This window comes from Haliotis asinina, chromosome 14 (assembly GCF_037392515.1).
Source record: "Haliotis asinina isolate JCU_RB_2024 chromosome 14, JCU_Hal_asi_v2, whole genome shotgun sequence".
NCBI classification, from domain to species: Eukaryota; Metazoa; Mollusca; class Gastropoda; order Lepetellida; family Haliotidae; genus Haliotis; species Haliotis asinina.
The window spans coordinates 25,152,686-25,174,566 of record NC_090293.1 but is presented as its reverse complement, the minus strand read 5'-3'; the positions used below and the strand labels follow the sequence as shown (position 1 = coordinate 25,174,566).

The 21,881-nt window shown below is 37.5% G+C and overlaps 1 protein-coding gene across 1 annotated transcript in view; it reads left to right on the top strand.

The window, feature by feature from the left end:
• LOC137262064 (epidermal growth factor receptor kinase substrate 8-like) overlaps nucleotides 1-21,881 on the top strand; it is a 77,662-nt gene that overhangs the window by 41,879 nt on the left and 13,902 nt on the right. The window contains exons 15-22 of the mRNA XM_067799851.1: nucleotides 1,821-1,975; nucleotides 3,324-3,416; nucleotides 4,624-4,699; nucleotides 5,453-5,554; nucleotides 10,289-10,409; nucleotides 20,092-20,241; nucleotides 20,788-20,980; nucleotides 21,498-21,633. Coding sequence (XP_067655952.1) covers nucleotides 1,821-1,975; nucleotides 3,324-3,416; nucleotides 4,624-4,699; nucleotides 5,453-5,554; nucleotides 10,289-10,409; nucleotides 20,092-20,241; nucleotides 20,788-20,980; nucleotides 21,498-21,633 — 1,026 coding nt within the window. The remainder of the gene's footprint in view (nucleotides 1-1,820; nucleotides 1,976-3,323; nucleotides 3,417-4,623; nucleotides 4,700-5,452; nucleotides 5,555-10,288; nucleotides 10,410-20,091; nucleotides 20,242-20,787; nucleotides 20,981-21,497; nucleotides 21,634-21,881) is intronic.

The following is a 21,881-nucleotide window of genomic DNA, read 5'->3' as shown; positions in this document are numbered from 1 at the left end:
CATATTTGCTTCTGTCAGTATATATTGATTTCAGTTCAGTAGTAAAACCATTGAATGGACTCCCATAGTAATCCTGTCATTGAAGTTATGCTTGATATTTGGTTTCATGGCTGCATGAACCTTTCCCAAGTATATTTTGTATCTATGTCAGTGTCATGTTTGGCCATGTTTGTCATTTGCCATCTGATATGGCACTACTGATATATTATTTAAATAATATCAATGTTTTGGAGGTTTTTTTTCAAATAAATACTTGTTGCCAAACAAACAGCACAAATAATCAGCTTATCCCTTCCTTTTTGAAGAGCTTCAGTTTAGACCTTTCCAAAACACTATTCTGTAAACACTATTCTGTAAACACCCATGCAAATGTCCTTAAGTTTGGTTTAATCCAGCATGCTGAATGTGTGGATATGATTATGTAACATAATATCTTTTGTGCAAATATATTCAGTTGTGTATATAGAAGGCAGTAGAAGAATGTATGTTTCAGTTGTTTTTACACACATGTGAAGTCATGATAGCATCTTTCATGACACTGATCCTCTCATCTAATTCTTGATAGAATTAAACATTATCCTGAAGTCATCCTTACGCCAATCATGTTAGAACAAACTCATCCAACATGGCAGAGCTTACCAGGTCAGAAAAACAACATTTGGAATATGATTTCTAGTCACACAAAATCAAAATGGCTCACACATTGGCTGTTCAGCTGAATCTATTGAAATCATTTATCTTGTGGGACACATTCAAAAATAGCAGATTGTCTTTGACATTTATTTGACGGTTTTCAAATTCTGAATCCGTACTTTTCAACTTGGAATCTGAAGTGGAGCAGTTGGGTAGGCAAGTGGTCAGTGTGTTGGCTTGTCATGCTGAAGACCCGGGTTAGATACCCCTCATGTGTTCAATGTGTGAAGCCCTGGGCTCCCCCACAGTGATATTGCTGGAATATTGCTTAAAAAAAAGCAACGTAGACTTTAACTCAGTCACATACTTAAATCTGAAGCTACATAGATGTCTAATGTCAAATTCTAGATATTTCAAGTTTGATCCTTTGATCATGTAAACTTGCATTGACGTCATGGTCAAGTCTAGATATTAACAGCATATATCTCAACACTGTATCATACATACCAGTAGATATACATCGTATACCATATGCCTCTGTATTAACAATATTACATATTATATCCTCTGTGTAGGCATTGTTAATACAATGTATGTAATCGTGTAACTTTGTGTCTACCTGTGCTGTGGTGGTAAATATATATGGTAACATCTGCCACTTGTATTTTCTCACATTGCCATTACTGAGGCCCTGTTTCACAAAGCTGTTGTAGCGCTATACAGTTGTAACTCTGCTAAAGTCTAGGAGATGCGAGAGTCGTAGCGCTACAATCGTTATGTGAAATACGGACCTTCAGTATCAATTCACTGTCATGCTGGCTGCACTAAGGATATTAACACACAGTGTATCTTATTCAAGAATCAGTATATAGGCATGCAAGGTTGAAATTGGAAGGAGTTTGAAATTCCTAGAATGTCTGAATACACAAAGATTCTAGTAAGTATTTTGAAGTTATGGGATTTACGCTTTTCTACAATATTCTTGATTGGTTTTTTCATGAACTGAAAAGTTACCTTCAAGGACTTTATGTAATAGTTGTGTAATAAGATTAGTGGTCCTCTTTTACATCTGTGAAGTACAATCTTACAGATGTTTCAAAACTAATGAATTGGGAGAAATTGTTGCTTTTACACATTCAGATTGATTTCAAAGGGAAATTTTCATGTTGTATATATTCTTCTCACAGCCATCCTACCCTCCAGAGGATGACTATCAGCGTAGATTTGAACCACCACGCCCATCACCACGCCCACCAAGCCCACGGCCGCCGAGTCCACCAAGGCATGCTATTCAGAGTACTTCAGCTGCATATCCAGAATACGTAGAACAGCCCCAAGAGAGGTTGGATATAAATCCAGAGGATCTACTTGAGTGTGCCTGGTTTGGCTTGCCCTGCTTGTAGTCTGTACATGCCCAGAGATACCAGTGTTGACATGGGTATCTTGAAAACCTGCTTATCCGTCTTTAATGCTTTTTTCACGAGATCGTAATCGTATGTAGTAAAGGTAGTATTTTGAAATGGTGCTTTCGAACTTGTAAAGAATGCTGTCTTAATTTTTAAAATTAGAGCTCTGATGTCAAAATTCTTGTTGAATCTCAGTGATCTCTAAATATTGTTTAAGCAGAGGGAAAGCCGAAAGGTACTATTCAAAGTGCATGGTTTGACATTTAAATTTTTTGGTAATTTGGGTTTGCATGTGCTTATTTTGATTACAAAACCGTTTCCAACCACAAGCCAATTGGATTTTACAAACTGGATATTTCTTCCAGTACAAATTCTCTTCCTCATGAGGGATCCTCCCTATGTGCATCACCACCACCTTGGAATTGTCCCCATAATATTTTGAGAAGGTCCCTTTCGTCCATGTTGAATCCTCTCCTTGTGCTGTCTACCTCTGGTCCTGCAAGAGTTGTCTTTCCTGACTTAAGCTGTTGCTTGCTTCAACTTGCAGCAATGAAATAATTTTTGATCCAGTGATTTACATATGGACTTATGAGAACACTCTAGCCTTAGATTATCTAATTCCTAAAATGCTAGTTGAGAAACCCAGTGGTTGAAGCATTCATTTGTCACACCATAGTCGCTAGTTTGATTTCTCATGCAGGTGTAATGTGTGACCCTTGCATTGTTATAGTCTATTCACTGTGGCAATGAAACAAGCAACAACAGGAACTCAGAAAGGATGTAGTTATTTTCAGATTTGATCTAATAATGTACTAACACTTACTTCAGCTGTGACACGGTACTCATCTTTAATGTTTTTGTTTTGTTAAAACTAACCTGTGGTTTAAACGTTTGCAGTGGATTTACAGCTTAACCTCGAAAACTTTAGATTATATGTTTTATTATTGTATATGCTAGTTATTTTTATAAAATGATGTCATATATTGAAAAACATCACTGCTCCGACAGATAGAGACCATGTTGGAACTGCCTTCCTTCCAGCTTCAGTCTCTTCCTTCTATGAAGTATATTATTCATTTTTTTCAAGTTTCAGAATGTTGGTTCTTTTTAAGTTTAATAAAATCAAGACCATTATTACTACTTAATAGGAATGTGCAGTAAAACCAGTAACAGTTATTCTGTTATGATCTATAAACTGTATGTAATTATCTCTGTTTTCATAATGATAAAAGAATATTTTTACTTCTCATGTAAGGCTGATTGTGGAGTATCTCATGTTTCTAGAAATCGCCCTGAAATGAGACGCCAGTCTCCTACATCAACACGAGATGAAGACAATGCAGCCTACATGGACGAACTGAGGAGGGGTGGTCATCAGTAAGTGTCACCTATCATATGGACCATTTATCTCTATTTACTAATTTTTCAAGCTGCTATACATCAGTGATGATTCAGGTTAAAATCAATCTTCATTAACCTATGCTTGTCATAAGAGGCGACAAACAGTATTGGGTGGTCAGGCTCACTGACTTGTTTGACAGCTATTGTCATATGCCAGTGGCGTTGATCAATGCTCATAGTGTTGATCAGTGGATTTTCTGGTCCGGACTATTTACTGATCTCCACCATATACTTGGTATACTGCTGAAGGCAGCACAAAGCTGAACTCACTCATAATTTTGGGATACCATTCTTCACATGTGTGAATGACTAGATTTTTAATTCTTTCTCATAGCATTTTGATCAGCAGGCATCTTTGGTCATTGACGTTTATGAGTGAGTGGAGTTTAATGCTGCTTTGAATAGACTGATGCAGTTATGGACCTCATGTACCAAGACACACCTTTGAGGCAGTTTGGTATTTGAATCCGTGACTTTTCACATGCCCAAATAACTTGTGCTCTTTGACAACTTGAATAGTGGTTAAAGCTTAAAGTTAAAGTTACTCATCGCCCCAAACACCTGTGTTTGATTCCCCACATGGGTACAATATGTGAAGGCCGTTTCTAGTGTCACCCACTGTGATATTGCTGGAATATTGTTGACTTCTAGTGTCACCCACTGTGATATTGCTGGAATATTGCTGACTTCTAGTGTCCCCAACTGTGATATTGCTGGAATATTGCTGACTTCTAGTGTCACCCACTGTGATATTGCTGGAATATTGCTGACTTCTAGTGTCACCCACTGTGATATTGCTGGAATATTGCTGACTTCTAGTGTCACCCACTGTGATATTGCTGGAATATTGCTGACTTCTAGTGTCACCCACTGTGATATTGCTGGAATATTGCTGACTTCTAGTGTCCCCAACTGTGATATTGCTGGAATATTGCTGACTTCTAGTGTCACCCACTGTGATATTGCTGGAATATTGCTGACTTCTAGTGTCACCCACTGTGATATTGCTGGAATATTGCTGAGAAGTTTCAATGTAGAAATTAACACCATTTGCTTTACCTAGAATGGGTCGTTTTATGTAGAAGATTCTGTGGAGTTGTTGAACAGCATGTTTGGGGGGGGGGGGGGGGGGGGTTTCAATCAGTTTATTGATGACAATTAATTGAAATGTTTTTGTTTGTAGAGTGTATGAAGCGCTTCATGAAAGAAAGGGCAAAAATCAAAAAGAAATATCGGTGAATAAAGGAGACATCTTGCAGGTGAGTTGCTGTCACTAGATGAACACAGTACATGCAGTGAACTCTCATGTTATCCCCCAATCAATACATGTTATCTTCTCCCCTGTTATCACCCATTTCAACACCTTTCCTTTTGACCCTTGTTATCACCCATACCCCTTTTTTTTTTCCCAGCAGCATATCATAGTATATCCCTCAGTAGACATGTTATCCCTCACCCCCACCCCATGTTAACCACTGACACCCTGTGATATATCCCCCATACCTATTGTTAACCCCTGACACCCGTTATCCCCAACACCCAGTGTCATCCCTTACCACCCTGTGATATATCCCTGACACCCATGTTATCCCCAACACCCAGTGTCATCCCTTACCACCCTGTGATATATCCCCAACACCCCCATGTTATCTTTCCCCCCCATACCCCTTGTTATTCCCTGATGCCCCATATTATCCCGCCAACACTTCCATGTCATCCTTTAGATCGTCCCTCAGGTCAGCATCTGACAAACATCTTTTACTTATTTACTTACCGGTTTAATGAGACATGCAGAATATTTCAGTGTTTTTACGTACATGTATATGATATAACCCACATCTGACTACCCTGTGAGGTAATAATGTCCAACCTCAGTTTAATCCATATAGATTCCCAATTTTCTACAACCTGATCAGTAAGATTCTAGAGTATATGCAGTAATTTTTGCCTCTGGTTTGTTGGCTGCAAACTGTGTTTATGAATTGCAAACAATTGGTTTGTTTGTGCTTCAGGTGGTAGACAACAGTCGGAAGTGGTGGAAAGTGCGCAACTACAAGGGGGAAATGGGTTATGCCCCTTACACTATACTGTCAGAGATCAAGGATTACGGAACGGTTAGTCAGTCATGAAATTTTATGATACAGTCTGACCTGTGAAAAAGATTGATAAACCAAATATACAAGCGGGATCAGATACAGTCTCAACAGAATGTTTTATTGTTAATGGCCTATCCATTTTTCAGTGCTTTAGCACTAAATGCCTCTCATTTTGTAGTTGATTATTTTCACTCATAAGTATTTAGTGTACAAACTTGATGGATTGAAATTTACTCCATGTACAGCGTTAATGTACCTATTCATAAATAGACTTTTTGATATGTGGTATGTATACTCTGGGTGTTCTTGTGTTCTCCATCTTCTGTGAAGTATGGTTTTGTTGGGCTTTGTACTGGAAACTTTCCTTCATGATGAAATTGGCGTCTCAGATTTATCCTCTGACGATAGCAATAGCAGGAACAGCAATGACATTTAGAGTATGTAGCATTTTTATAGTGGAATTTCCATTACAGACAACGCTGAAGGAGTATTCCTGTGCTCATGTTAAGGACCTCTTATCTCCGAAGCCATCTTAGCACTTTAGAGCTATAATACATCATGGCTGTCGTAAAGGAGATACAAAACACTATAAAAAAAAGAATGATTTTCGCTGTAGTTATTTAGTTATTTATGTAGTTATGTAGTTATTGATCCAATCAAGTTGTTGGATCTACTGTCAAATATTTGATATGTAAATATGAGTAAGGCAGTGTGCAAAAATAGATTGTTTCTCTTTAATCGTCACAAATCTTTGAAACTTCTGTATATAGCTGTATTCTGTAAAATTCTAGAAAAGCATACTACTGAAACAAGTTAAGGAATGCCTGGTAGTTTTGTATGATTACATTTGACCTGTTTTGACCATACATGATAAACCTTAGTTGGAATACAGAAATCACTTTGGCTTGGTAGATTAACCACTGTCATGTGAAAATATTTTGTTCCTGAACTTTTCTCCATTTGTATATGTCACACAAAGATAATGCTTCACTTATATTTAAAACAACATCAACCTGAAAGATTGGCGAGAATATATATGGATTCAGAGTTATTTTGGCAGCTTCAGTAACATTTAATTTTTCACTTTGTTTCAGTGCAATACTGATATAGTAAAAGTTGACATACATGCATAAATAGGACTAAGGTACACAATATTAGTGTTGAGGCATGTCTGCTTCAATGCATGATCATCGCAGTGTCAAAGTTGTGTATCAGTGTAAATATTGTGAATGAAAGGAAATGTACACTAATGTTTGCAGGATCTCGATACTGCATGCCTGCATTGTTGTTCTTGACTATCTGCAGAGAATGAATCTTGTTTCTTCTTTCTTTCAGTAATTAATGTATAACATGACTGGCATGTGACTATTTTGTGACTATCATTGTCACTATCATTGTCCTCTTCTTTTGTTTTGACTGATGCAGTTTTCCTGTATACTGTATCCAAGACATACAATATGCCTGAATTTATATAGGACCATTCTTTGTGAGGAGTTTAACTGTATTGGATTGGAATCACAGACTATTGTTGTCAGATAAATGTTTTAGCAACATTCTACAATTATATATAAAAAGAAATCTTCAAGAATGAAACATAAACTTAGAGACGAGAGAAATGCTTTTTTTTTCTTTTTTTTTTATTCCTTCCGTGTTAGATGGATAAGTCCTTCAACCAATCACATCTGTTCTGTCATCTTGGTCATGTTACTGTGTCTTTTATTCAGGTTCCCCGCAATTAGTTGAGCAGCATTGATTCCGTAGGTAGCCAGTTGGAGTATGTTATAAGCTTGCCATATTAACACCCTGAATGTGTAAACACTGCATCATTCCATCTCTTGTCTTTGTCTTACATCATACTTGGCTAACAACTTCTTTCATGCAAGCAAGGAAATTTTACAGAATCATATTTTGAAAAGACGTAAATGTTGTTGTGGTTCTGATTACAAGTGGCGGTGGGGTAGCCTAGTGGTAAAGTGTTCGTTCGTCACGCCGAAGACCCGGGTTCGATTCCCCACATGGGTACAATGTGTGAGGCCCATTTTCTGGTGTCCCCCACCGTGATATTGCTGGAATATTGCTAAAAGCGGCGTAAAACCAAACTCACTCACTCACTCACTCTGATTACAATATTCATGTTGGTTCTGGAAGGAGAATAATTCAGTGGAGGTTTGAGTGTGTTTGTGTGTGCGCACATCTGTTTTTGGGGTATATTTGTGTGTGTGCGCATGCATGTGTGTGCATGAGATTGTGCTTGTTTTGTTTTTGTATTTTCATCTAACAAGCAAACACTTCATATTTATTTTTCAAAGAATCCACATGAAAAAAATATGACCAGAAACACAACATCATTTATTGAATGCCAGATCGAAATTTTTAGAAGTTACTGTCAAATTGTCTTAAATTGTGAAAGAAGTTGTCAACTGTTCTGATAAAAAAAAATAACAGCATGAAGAGTGTTGTTGGAATCAAGTGTTTCCTGGTATACTACAATGTCTTGTGTCGAAACATCGTGTCATAGTAGTCATGGTAACTATTTGTTGTATCACTCGTGGGGCATGGGATACTATTGATATCAGTGGAAGAAGGTACTGATTAATAAAGAATTTGTGCATTTTCATTGGACAGCATTATTTTCTGAAACATTTATATCATGGCACTCAGTGTGTTAATGTATTTAACTTCTGTTTGAGCACTTCTGAGAGGTTGGTTGGGGGCGATGGAATCCTGAAACACCCACCTCTTGAGTGCCAGCCAGACAGTAAGATAAGGGAGCAGCCCTGTTGTAAAATGGTCTCTTGTCCCACTCAGAGATAAATTCATCATGATATCAAATCAGTATAGTCATACGGGAACTAAATCTTGGATTTGATTTTTGATGAATCAAACCAAATTGTTGCATCCCCAATAAACATATGTTACCAGATTTTTCACAAATCTAATAAACAGATGTTTATTGGATTTTCTGCATATCTAATAAAGAGATGTTTATGGGATTTTTAACATATCAGAATAATACTATTGCTGAAGGAAAGGGTTTTCTTGTTACAGGTTACTTTATTTCATGGTCCACATTTTACAATGGAATTACCTTTTAATGTTTTTTAGTGTAACATCTAACACAGATTGTTGGGAGTTTTATTTGAAAAAAAAATATCTAGGTCAGTTTTGTAAAGAGCAGTGTTTGTTGCCCTGGATGAGCTATTTAGGAGTGAAGTTCCACCTTAAGGAATATGGAATGGTCAATTACTTGTGTCCTATGGTTTTGTGTTGGTGGACTATATTGTACAAGGAACACTCATCACCAGGCTGTCTACTTCTAATATACAATGTCTGTGTCCATTTGTGCATCTTCTCTGCTATTCTATATACACTCTTTCTTCTCAAGCTCCCTGTGACTTTTTATGACATTTCATTCATATCAAGTGCCAGATCTCATTTAAATCGTGGTTGGAATTATATTATTAAGATGTCTGTGTTCATGCTCAAGGGTTAACCCTTTCAAATTCACTATTGGACTGTTCAGTAATTAAAATGTGGGACTTTTGTTCTTGGAAAAGTTGTCCTGCATAATTTGGGTTTGATTTGTGAGGTACTTCTCCCCTGAATAGTATCTTCATGTGAATAGTAAGACATAGGACTTCTTCCTTAACCAAAGTTATCTAACCTGGTGATGGGTGTAACAATAATATCTTGCATGGTGTGTTGACGGTTATTACTTGGTTTAACCCCTTGTGGTGCATAGAATTAACAGATGTGGTCCTGTTAGATAGCATGTATGGAGTCCAACCCAAACAGGACTTGTTAGCTACAGTGACTGCAGTTGTACCTCGATGACCAAGGGAGACAACTCTTGTGACTTATCTGATCCTGGTGCATGGGCTGAACACATTGTTGCTTGTATCATCAACCATGAAGGGCGGTGTGGTAGCCTAGTGGTTTAAGCATCCACTGATCATGCTGAAGACCCGTGTTCAGTTCCCCACAGTACAATGTGTGAAGCCAATTTCTGGTGTCTCCTGCCGTGATATTGCTGAAAACTGCTTATAACAGCGTAAAACCATACTCACTCTCTTACTTCTCTAAAGAAAGAGCAGTGATAGGTCAGTTTTGTGGAGTTGCATCAGAGCATGATTATGGGTTTGAATCCTAAATTGCCCTGATTGTTCCTCTGTTGTCATCCATGGTTTCAACTTTTGTATGTCCTGTAAATGAAGTACTGTTCAAAGCTGTTCCTCACTCACTAAGTCACTGATATATATGACCGAGACTCAATTATGGCCACTGCACAAACACATTGGTATGCATGCTCCATTCTTACATTCACTCGAGGTTACCCTGTGATTCATGCATTCACTTGTCACGCCAAAGCCCCAGGTTCAAGTCCTCACATGGGTACCATTTGTGGTATCCCTTGCCGTGATATTGCTGGAATATTGCTGGAATATTGCTGGAATATTGCTTAGCGGCCTGAAAATCAACTCACTCACTCACTTTCACCCTCAGACCTACCCATCACTCTTGCAGAGTTGATGTTATTGAATTTCTGTTTAATTTCTTTTATACTTTAACAGTTAAAAGCACACCTGAAAATATATTTCACATGATTCGTTTAAGTTTTTTAGGGTTAATGCATTATGCATGTGTGAATGAAAGAGTTTTGAACAAATGTATTTAGAAGTTACATGCACATTGAATAAATCTGAGAAATGGATTCTGGTCTGAGTGTAATAAGAATTTACGTAACTGTTTCAGGAATTGGGACGTGATCGAAACAGTGGCAACTACAACAACTTCCTTCCTAACGACCAGCCACCAGCGCCCCCAGTACCACCTCCAGCACCTGATATAAGCAGGAGCAGACAACCCAAAAGAGGTGACTTTAAATACTTCTAGGGTCGTCACCGTGTGTGGTCATCATGCGTTCCCATACAAGATCATAAATACAAACTGAAATAGGAAAAGTTGTTAGGAAAATAAGGCTATATTCTCCGTTTCTTTTTTTTTTTTTTTTTTCTTTTTTTTTAAAGTAAAATGAATGTCTATCGTCAAGCTGACGAAATTGTACATAGATTCCTGTGCAGCTTCTTTGAGCAGAAAAACAACGATTTCATTTAATGTAGGCTTGTTACAATGTTACCCATCATTCTGTGTTCCTGGACTTTACTTGTGCAATGTAGGGAGTAGGGGCGGAAGGAGAGTTTGGTTTTGCAAATAAAGAAAACAACATGATTGTCGTAACTTTGTGAGCGAATCTCATGTGAACAGTAAGTAGTCTAGTTGTTTAGGAACCTCGAAGACAGGGTTTTTGTGTGAAGCTTATTTCAACTGTCCCTGCTATAATGGTTATCTAACCATTCCTTATCATAAAGTTGCAACTGTCATGCTGTAATTGCTTTGAGAACAGGAGCCAAATGTAATGCAATGTAAGGGTACATGTTTCAAGCTATTTGAGTTGTCATAATATGAAGTCAGTTGTGTTTTGTTTCTTTTTTCTAAATCTATGCAACTATAAGGGAGGGGGGAAATGAAAGTTTAATATATGTTTCATCGGCAGTGTCATTATGTTCATATCACTCTTCATTGAATATATGTACAATGTATTCACAATACAAAGTTATAGTATCATTTAGCGAAAAAAAAGTGTTGTACAAATGTTGAAACTGGTCATTGAGAGTTGCTTCTCTTTTGGAATACCATTACAGAAACTTGATTTCATATTTTCTTTCATTAATGCTTGAGCAGGTATTCATTGAAAGGGAGGTAACTCTAACATGCCAGGGGAGATAACCACTTTCCCTTTTGCACACGAAGTATTATAGTTTGAAACTAGTAGGTAAAAGCAACACCAGTATGAATTATATAAATATATATATATATGTATGTGTATGTATATTATTTTTGTATATTCTGGAAACATTTTTTGATGATTTTAGAATTGGATAATTATACTGTTTATATTTGCCTCACATACAGCTGAAAATTCCTTGTTATAATTTCGAGCATTTTGCTCACAGTAAAACAAAAACTGATCTGTACATATTTGTTTCAAATGCAACTTTGTAATGTGGCCTGAGGTGTACTGAAGGAAGACTGAATTTATTATTAACCTTTGTATAAATGTTATTTTATCAGTTAGGTATGTTTTAATTTAAAATTTATTTCATTTAAAATAGATCATAGATTAGATCAGATATTTGAATCGAATTCATTTTGGAACCCATCTGGTGAAAAGTTTGACACGAACTGGTGCTTGGAATAAATTAATAAAAGCATTATTCTCGAGTATTAGAGTCGGACTTTCATGATACTATGCTGATTGTAAGTTCACTTACTCCAGTGACATTTCATTAAGTTATCCTTTGTTTTCCATGGCGATATGTAAGCGTTTAAGGAAGTTTTAGCCAAGTGTTTTATATAGTTAAATGGCAGTGGTGAAAGCAGGTTTCTGGATATAGATATAGATATTTATATATATATCAATAATGTCAAAGAATATTTGACTGAGTTCCTTTTAAAATCACCTACCTCCAAGAAGTGAAAAGTAAATGTACATACATAGATTTGGTTGATTTGTAAAAATTGTAAATTTTGGTTTATGGTTTTGGGACAAAGTAGTGGTACAGCAACACTACCCCTGCTTTATATTAAAAAAATGAGAATGTTTGTGTTCTGTCAGTATATTTGCATAATAGCAATGAAATCAACATTTGATGATTCTTTTTGTTTTTAAAAAAACTGGCAAAAAAGGAGTGAACAGTTAGCATGCTGTAAATGTTGAAATTTAGTTAAGGATTTCAGTAATCAAGTAGCAGCATAATAGCCCTGAGCCTGTACCAGTAATAACCCGTAATCCCCAGTATGGGTGATACAGGTGTTATTAGCCTCGCGTAATGGTCAGCTTTGTTACCGGACTGATTGATAATGGTAATATTTGTTATGATTATGGAAAATTTATCATTCATTGTATTTCTAAAACTGATGTACATGTACTTACAGTGATGTAAACGTTTGTATCCAAACATGAAGCTATGACTGGACTGATTTACCAAATGGCAGGTTCACTCTGTATATGGCCATTACTGTAATAGTAGACAGTGTGAATCTGTTACTAGTTGTCCCTTTCAGGTATTTCCAGTTGAGTATTGAAATGTTCTCAGGCATGTATCACTTCTGTATTACACTCATTGAAAGTTGTGCAAACATCTAGACCAAATTTCCAGTCTAAGTAAACTTAGCCTCAGTGTATTTCATTACACTCCACCACTAAGTCTAACAAAACCTAGTAGAAGGTCGCGTCAGGTAACCTTTGAGCGACCAATGACCGTCCAATCAAACGCGAAATGGTTAAACAGGTTTAATCAATCAGACAACGGCTACTATTCAGGGATCGGAGGGACTTTCAAAATATTCAGGTCACTGACACAAATCTCTCCACAAACAGAAATCCACATATAACACAGTTATTTTGACCTGCATTATACACGCTTTGAGGTTTCTGTTGACATGGTTACCATTAGCTAATATTTCCACAAGATGACATCCATGAATATTGCCAAAAACACTATTTTCAACGTCTGTTTAATCACCGTTGTCATGGTTGTAAAGTACGCTGTGTTCATCATCCGGAAGCGAGCGTACGCTAAATAGCTTTCGGAATTGTTCGGGTAAGAACAGTTTCGAGATCAGAAGTTCAAAAGGTATGTGCGAATGTCCACTTTCACGAGTTGATAAGCTTTGTTCTGATTGGTCAATCTCAAAGGTTACCTGAAGTGACCTCCCATAAGGTTTTGTTAGACTCAGTAGTGGAGTGTAACGAAAAGTCCTGAGGATAAGTTTACTTAGACTGACCAAATTTCTCATGCTATGATAATGTACCATATAAAGGGCGATAACTGCTTTTGTTCAAACTGAACCCCTGACAATTACAACATGATAGGAGAAATCAGGTGTTTGAATATGGCTGAGCAATAGCGGTAGAATTGACAGGGTTACTGCTGATGTCGTGATGTGAGGGGTTTGGGCCTGTTTCACAGCTACTCAGCCTACAACTGCTGATACTGCTCTAATGTCTTCTAACTTACCTGCTTCAAGACAGATGTCTGATTACAACTTGACTTAGGTCGCTTTTTAACTTCAATTGATTAGCAAATCAACTTTGCAATACAATTGTGTATATAGATCTTATTGACGAATATTACCAGCCACTTGATTATTCTCACCTATGCTGATGTTAGTATTGAGTACATTAGAGTATTCTTGTAAACTATGATGGTGTTAAATCTTTACTGGGGAATATTTCAAACCTAAAAGAGAGATTGATTTAGTGTACTTAATACAAACAGATATTTTGACTTCCTAAAGATGTTACTTAATGCCTGTACCTTACTGGTGTAACTGGGCAGTGTTAAGTAAATCTGTTCCACAACCTGATGGTAGCATTGTAGTGTAGTCTCTGAGTAAGGTGTTTGAAATGTTCCCCACTACAATTTTATAATTTTGTTACTGGAATACCCCATAGTGGGGTGATGGAGGAGGGCCCTCATTGGTCAGATTTGCGTTTTGTCATGCATGTTACCATGGTTTCAAAAACATGTCACCATGACAGCTTGTTACCATGGTGAATGCTGCTATGGTAATGAAAATGTCATGATTCTGTATTTGATTCGATTTTTATGGTTTTCTGTGTTCTATTAATTATTTCCTAGTGTGCTGTCATCCTAATAACATACTGACAAACTACTCTGGTTGATAGTTTAGAACCTAATTTTATAACCAAAATCCTCATCAATGCATCTCCTTGGCAACATCCTTTACTAAACCCATATTTGACAATGGAAAAAGCATGCCATTTACAGCATTTAAAGGGGTCATTCCTCAGCTTCTCACTCTCCATAACACTTAACACTTCCTGAATGCATGCGAGACGGTTGGGTAGCCTAATGGTTAAAGCATTCGCTCATCACACTAAAGACCCGGGTTTGATTTTCCACATGGGTACAATGTGTGATGCCCATCTAAAGTGTTCCCTGCTGCGATATTTCTGGAATATTGCTAAAAGTGGTGTAAGACCCCAACTCACTCACTCATTACTGCATGTAATAATCATACCACAGCTGCTGCTTGCAATTCACTCACTTCTGAATATCTGTCCTGCTCTGTGGAAATGGACCATTTTTTTAATTTGGAAAACAGTGTTGAAAAATGGAGCATGTATTCAAATATTGTTCTGAAGTAAGAAACAGTATTGCACCTTCTTATTAGAAATAATGCTTAACAGTATTAAAACCTTAAGTTATGTTCTGAACTCCATTTCAACTTAAATATATTTGCATGCATTTTCTTGATCTGTGCACGTTGTTGATCAAGCTTTGCTCACTGGCACATCACATGCACATCAACACTAATCGGAATGGATTATTTTCACATGAGAAAATTACTTCAGTTTCGTTGTATGCCTGTTTTGCCATGAAATAATTTGCTCGTGAATGTGTCAGTATCACAGTCAACTGCATGTTTTGCCTGATGCTTCGTGCATGTTGATTTCATCAAGGCTAACGCAATCCTGACCAGAGTTATCCCCCTTTCTTCACTCTCCTATGCTGTAAATGACAGAGCATATCAAGTTGTGTTACCAAGTGAGAAAAATGTCAGACATATTTTGAAATATATTTATATACAAAAGATAATTACTGCCTGTATTATTGCTAACATTTAAATAAAAAGCAATATTTGTACTCAGAGGAAATTGGTTTGTAGTTTGTTCACGAAATTGGACGGTTTTATGTTGTCCCCAAAACAAACTTTAATGGTGGCATGCATGACAGAGGTAGTATTGTTGAAATTGCTTTGTTGGTGATCTTGCATAGTGATGAAATACTGAAAGAAGAAGAGCTGAATGGTCTGTAGTGACACACCAATAAAAACAGCACAGAGGAGGAGAGGAAGACTGTGAAGGACACAATGATGTCGTTACGGGAAACAAGAAAGGAATTAATGCAGAGCTAATTAAGGAACTTCTTAGATCATTGCATCAATGCTTTATCCCTTGTTTTGGCTCAGTTCACAAACACACCACAAATTGATTTTCAGAGTTGTGTCCCTTAGATGTGGCAGGACTCTGTCATGGGTATGAATCACAGATTCTCCCTGACAATGGCTTTAGGTTTGTCACCAAGACACCTTGCTGCTGCCTGCAGAATTTGGTCATTACTTCACGATCAGCCTTTGAAGCGTCACTGAAATACATGTGGAGCAACAATCGTTGGTGGAGAAGCAGATTCCATTTATTCAGCCCTACAATAGCACATGGTGACATGATTTCCCTGTACAAACATGTTGCTGAGTGTTATCTGTGAGGCCAGATCAACTCCACTACACACAACATGCTGTTCAGTATATCAGAAATATAAGAATGCAACAATTTGTTCATTCCACATAATAACATATATTATAGGATCCTGTCTGAATTTGATGGTAAATGTTCAACTTGATTCACCCATCGGAGGGAGTGAGGGACCAGGATTTTATTCAATACAAGGATCAGTGCTACAACATCACACTGTTACAGTATGGGAGTTCCTATCACCTTAATTCTGTGATAGTGTCGGAAATAGAACAAAAAATGTTTTTTAACATTAATCTCTACAATTTTATGTCATTGATTTGAGAATGTTTGATATATCTGTTAAAATGAGTTCAGCCTAACTACAGTTCCAGTGGTAGGGAGATAAGAAAACTACAGTTCCAGTGGTAGGGAGATAAGAAATGAGAGAAAAGGATTTTACTGAGGAGAGATTAGTGCAGAAATGAGCAATGCAGATTTTTTCAAAGTCCAAAGTGATATATTTGGAACAGACCATAGCTTTATGCATGTTAGTTAGTGTGCAATGATATTCAAAGGACACTTTTTAAGTGCCCATTTTGAAATTAGATTTGGCTTTATTATAAACAATAGCTGACATAAAAAATAATAACTTTCATGTTGAAACCATAGGAATGTGGCTACCATGGAGTGTCACTATCACTATGAAAAGAAATGCAAAACCAGGACGAGTGAAGCAGACAAGGGCAGGGGGGCAGAGATATCAGCTAAGATATGATAATCCCATAGGCACATTTCAAGTAGGGAAGTACATGACATGTCCTAGCATATATAACAATAACCAGTCTTTTCGATCTTTGGGTGGTCATACCACCTATATTTTTTACATTTAATATGATGCTTTTCTGTTGCTGTCAGGTGTCAAACTTTTACATATCTTAGCATAAACTTCATGAAAGAAAGACATGTAAGGTGTTAATCAATACATGAGACATTCAACACACATGCAAAAGCACAATATATCTTTGAGATGACCCCCATGAACCAGTAGACAGAGCATGCATTTCAGGCCAGGTGAGTTGACAGTCCATTGTCATACCACGCTGAGCAACATAATTGCCATCTATAGTCTGATCTGTTGTTTTCAGTAGCTATTCATAATTTTTCTAAGGTTTGCCTGATTTTATGAGTAAACTTGCTTTTCTGGATATCCTCTTACACATCCAACTTAATGCTATTTGCAGTCATGTGAACTTGAGACATACAGAGTAACAGCCTGAAAACATTTTTTTCTATTTCCGACATTAGTTTAAGATTGTTTAGAATGGACCAGATGAAATACGGATCCTTCAACACAAAATGCATAATTTATGAGCGAGAGTGGGTATGACTTTGCACAACTTTTAGCAACATCAAGCAAGGGACACCAAAAATGGTTTCAACCACAAGGCTACCCCACTGCCCAACATAATTTATGAAAAGAACAAAAAGTCTCCAAATAGTCAGATAAATAAGACCTCTCTCCTTCAGCATGAACCTGTGTCAGACTTATATCAACAGGATGACTTTGAGTTATATGGTGTAACACATGATTAAATGCTTTGGTGTTGCATTATCAAATAACATTAATACCCTCCATACAGTCATAGGATCAATCTATTGGCCACACCCAAAACTTTCAGAGCCATTGGATAGCCAAGTGGGGCAGCCTTGTCATGCCAAAGATCGAGGTTTGATTCCCCATATGGGTACAATCACAGGCAAACTGTAGCGCAAATGTGGTTGCGCAGCGTAGAGAAAATGACCAGTCTTCATATATGCTTCGCTCGCATATATGAATACGGGTCATATTCTCTACGCTGCACAACCCCACTTGCACTACAGTTTGCCTGTGGTACAATGTAAAGCCAATTCCTGATATTGCTGGTATCTTGTTAAAAGCAGCATAAAACTAAACTCACTCAAAACATTACAGATAGTAATTTGCCTGGTAGCAGACATAAAGAGGGTAAAACAAATCCAGACCAGAGTTAAGAATGGGACAATTTGTTAAGCTGCAGAGCTGTACCTATATGGACTGACACACAGGATCATCACTAAATCGCAATGATTGCATGACTCCATGTACACATACATGTATTCACTTTGAAATAATTTTAATGTGCTCATGAACCCCTTTTCACAGCATTGTCTGAATTTTTTTAAGAATTGATATGTTGATGTTTCACCAAAGAAAAGAGGAGCTTGTATGATACAAGACAATCTGTCACAATCAACATCTGCAAATATTGCTTTACAGTATTATGTAGACTATTGTGATGTCATCAGTTACCATGATGTCACAATCACATGACATCAATATTCCCTCTCCCACTGTACCTTCACATTCAACACACAGCTTACTTTTAAGACCCTGAAAACTTTGGATGATAAATGTAATATCACCCATCTGTCTTTTAATATCACAAAGTAACACATGTCAATAAATGCTTCAAATTCCTCAGCAAAGATCTGATATTTAGACATAATGCCTTCACATATTTGACATCGCTTGTATTTGTCTTTACATCTTGCACTTTATGTTTCCTGTATGCATGATGGTAGAATCTGCATAGGATCTAACCTGCTTATCTGCCAACTGACTGAAGACATTGCCGGGGTTATTTTCAGGATATCGTGATGTGTTGATGTCATGACGTATTTGTTCAAGCGAATGACTGCATGTGCTTCAAGACAATACAACCCCTTGAAAACAGAAATCATATCTTTAATTTTATGTATAGTTGTCAGTTGGACACAGTGGCTGCCCTCTATGTATAGTTCAGTTCAGATGTGTTTACTCCCTGGCTAACACTAGATCCTCAATTATTCTCTAACCCTGCTTGTGTATTTTACCTCTAGTAAATGTACTGTTCCACTTTAGAAAATATGATTGGTATATTTAACCATATCTGACAGATATGATTATCCTTATCAAAAGATGAACAGCACTGGCTAGGGACCAATTATCACTGCGTGCTAGTTATCACCACTTTCTCTGTATAGCACATGCGTATATCTGATCGTATCAAATTCATTGCCTTTCCGAATGATATTTTCAGGAAGATCTTGGATATCCCAAGCTATTTCCAATGGAAGTAAACACCCACATCAATAGAAAAAAGTTTTTTTTCTCTACTAATAATAATAGCAGAGTTGATGGGGATCTCCTGTGATTGACATAGAGGGGGTGTAACTTTAACAATAAATCCTAAAAAGTTAGACCGATAATTTGTGTTTTTAATAACAAAGTAATATTTCTTTATGGTTTTGCACAGAATTGTACACAAAAGATGATTACAGCACTATTGGAACATTTCTAGGTTCTTGTCTCTGAGCAAGACCATCGGCTGAATCGCTGCACAGTTGGCTTACAACAGTTTCCTTACAACAGACATATCCACAATTAAATTTCCATGTCATCCATTCAGCACAATTTGACAGAAACAATTCAGTGAGGTAAACAGAACTTCCACAAAATCAGTTCATGTCAGCATTCATCAGCATTCACAATGAGAGTGGGTTTTGCTCTTGTATATTTCATTTTGTAAATCAGACACCATTTATGGAATGTGTTCAATGTGTCAAGGTTGGAAAGACAATAATTTAATTACAAATTTTATGTTATAATTTTGTCGAATAACATGAACAATTCAGAAGTGGCAATAACACTGCTCCTGTTAGTTGTTTGGAAAGCACAACATGTACTACTGCCCTTCCTGTTGGTCCCATTATACAAAAAACGCAATGAGCAGCTGTTATAAAGCAAGATACATCGGTGAATAGCTAATCTATCATCATGAAAACTTTTATTTCATCAGATTGAGAAACTACTGAGGAAATCACAAAAAAAACTCTAAAAAAATTGCGATATTTGGTCACTATCCAGAATGTTAAACAAAATTGGTAATATTCAGGCATATTTTGGGGGGGTAGTTTTAGTTCATAATAATATTCCTTGAAAAAATTTATTATCCTTGCTGAAAGTGGCCTTAAACTATTGCTCGCTCCCTCACTCACTCACTCACTCACTCACGCAAAACCAACAAGACAAACAGACCAAATCTGCAAGTGTCTGAAGGTTGATATTCATTCATTAATTCCACTATATTGGTTCTGGTAACTTGGGACACAAGATGTCCTCCCTAACATTAGGTAGCGACTAACATCATAACATACTAACCCTATGTTTCAGAGGATGACTACTACTTTGATGACGACCTGGAAAACACCACCCCACCCCCCATCATCCACGACCGCCCCTCCCGCCAGCAAGCTTCACCTGTGGAGAGGTCTCCCATGGAGAGGTCAGCCTTCCAACCACCTCTGCCAAATGGACGACCAAGTAAGAAAGAAGATGATAACTTGGTAACGCAAGAATTCAATTGCCAAGGAGATTGATATATTATATATAGCAAAGAAAATTAATATTAAATAAAGATTTATCATGCCAAATGGATTAGAGGCAGGTTGAGATCTAGTTTTTTTTAGGATTAAGGAATATTGAGTGGAAATGTTTCACCTTTGGGACTTTCGGATATACATGTATGGGTTAAATACTGAATTGGATACCTTAATCCACATCTCATTTGTTGGGTAGTTTGTTTGTTGTAAATCACCTCAAGCAGCAAAATTCTTGGGGTCTAAGAATAATATTCCAGTCTGAATTCACTCGCTGGAAGCAGTTTGGATAGAATGGCAAACATGAAAAAAGTCTGCAAGCCTAAAGAATAGATACGTTGACTCTCACATGATTGGTTCAAACTATGGTGGCCTATCTGGTATTTGATAGGACTAAGCCTCTACAACCACAAACCTGTGTCCTGTGTCAAACTTAGTCCAAACTTAAAAATTCCCAAGCTGGCTGAATATAGCTGCTGTTGTCTGTCAGGGTCCAAGGACAAGACCCACCAGGACATCCTCCATGATGAGCTGAAGGAGAAGATGAACTCCAAGGGCATCCTGCAGCAGCAGCAGGTGCCCCCACTCAAGCTCCGCCCACAGGGGGCCAACGTCTACATCACCCGGAACTCCTCACCCCATGAAGTCAAGGAATGGCTGGAAGCTAAGGGATTCTCTGACTTGTAAGAGGAATTTTATTAGATTTTATTAATTACTGTTCATGTCAAAATAATGTCCACTAGGGTAGCCAAGTGGTTGGAAGATTCATGCCAAAGGTTTAGGTTTTATTCCCCACATGGGTAATATGGAGCATTCTCTTAACATTGTAAAAACTTTGTGACTTCTATATAATCATAAAACCATTCATTGAACCATGTAAGTGAGCTGTAGCTTTTAAGGTTTTCACTTCCATCAGCCGTGTCATACCAAAATATGGTACTTGTTGCACCCTGCTGGGTGCTCAGAATTAATAGGTACAACAATGACTGGTCAGTTCAGAGTCAGTATAAGGTGTCAGTTTGGGGTATTCATGCTTAACTGTGGCAGGGTATCTCAGTGAGCTAGCACCATAAAACCAGCTTAAACCGTGCTTGACGTCAAGTATTTTTGTGTGTGAAGTATTTTTTAGTACATTAAACCCCACTCCACCTCACCACACCTAAACCATTTGTCCTATGATAAATCTTGCTCTGTCGCTAGGTGTATCAGGACCCTGCATGGCTACGATGGGCAGGAATTGTTCCAGCTGAAGAAACGAGACTTTGAGAGATTCCTTGGGCATGATGAGGCCGTGAGACTGGATGGCCAGCTCACCTTACAGAAGAAAACATCAGGGGTATGTGCCATTGTTATACTTGCTTATGGGATCTCAGACACTCCCAGTATTGAGGTCATCCTCTGTAATGCAGGGAATTATGTCTTTGTTATATGCTGGTTCACAGCATCTCAGACACTCCCAGTTTAGGATCATCCTCAGTAATGCAGGGAATTATTTCTATGTTATACTTGTTCACAGCATCTCAGACATTCCCAATATTGGAATCATCCTCAGTAATGCAGGGAATGATGTCGTCACAATGCAGT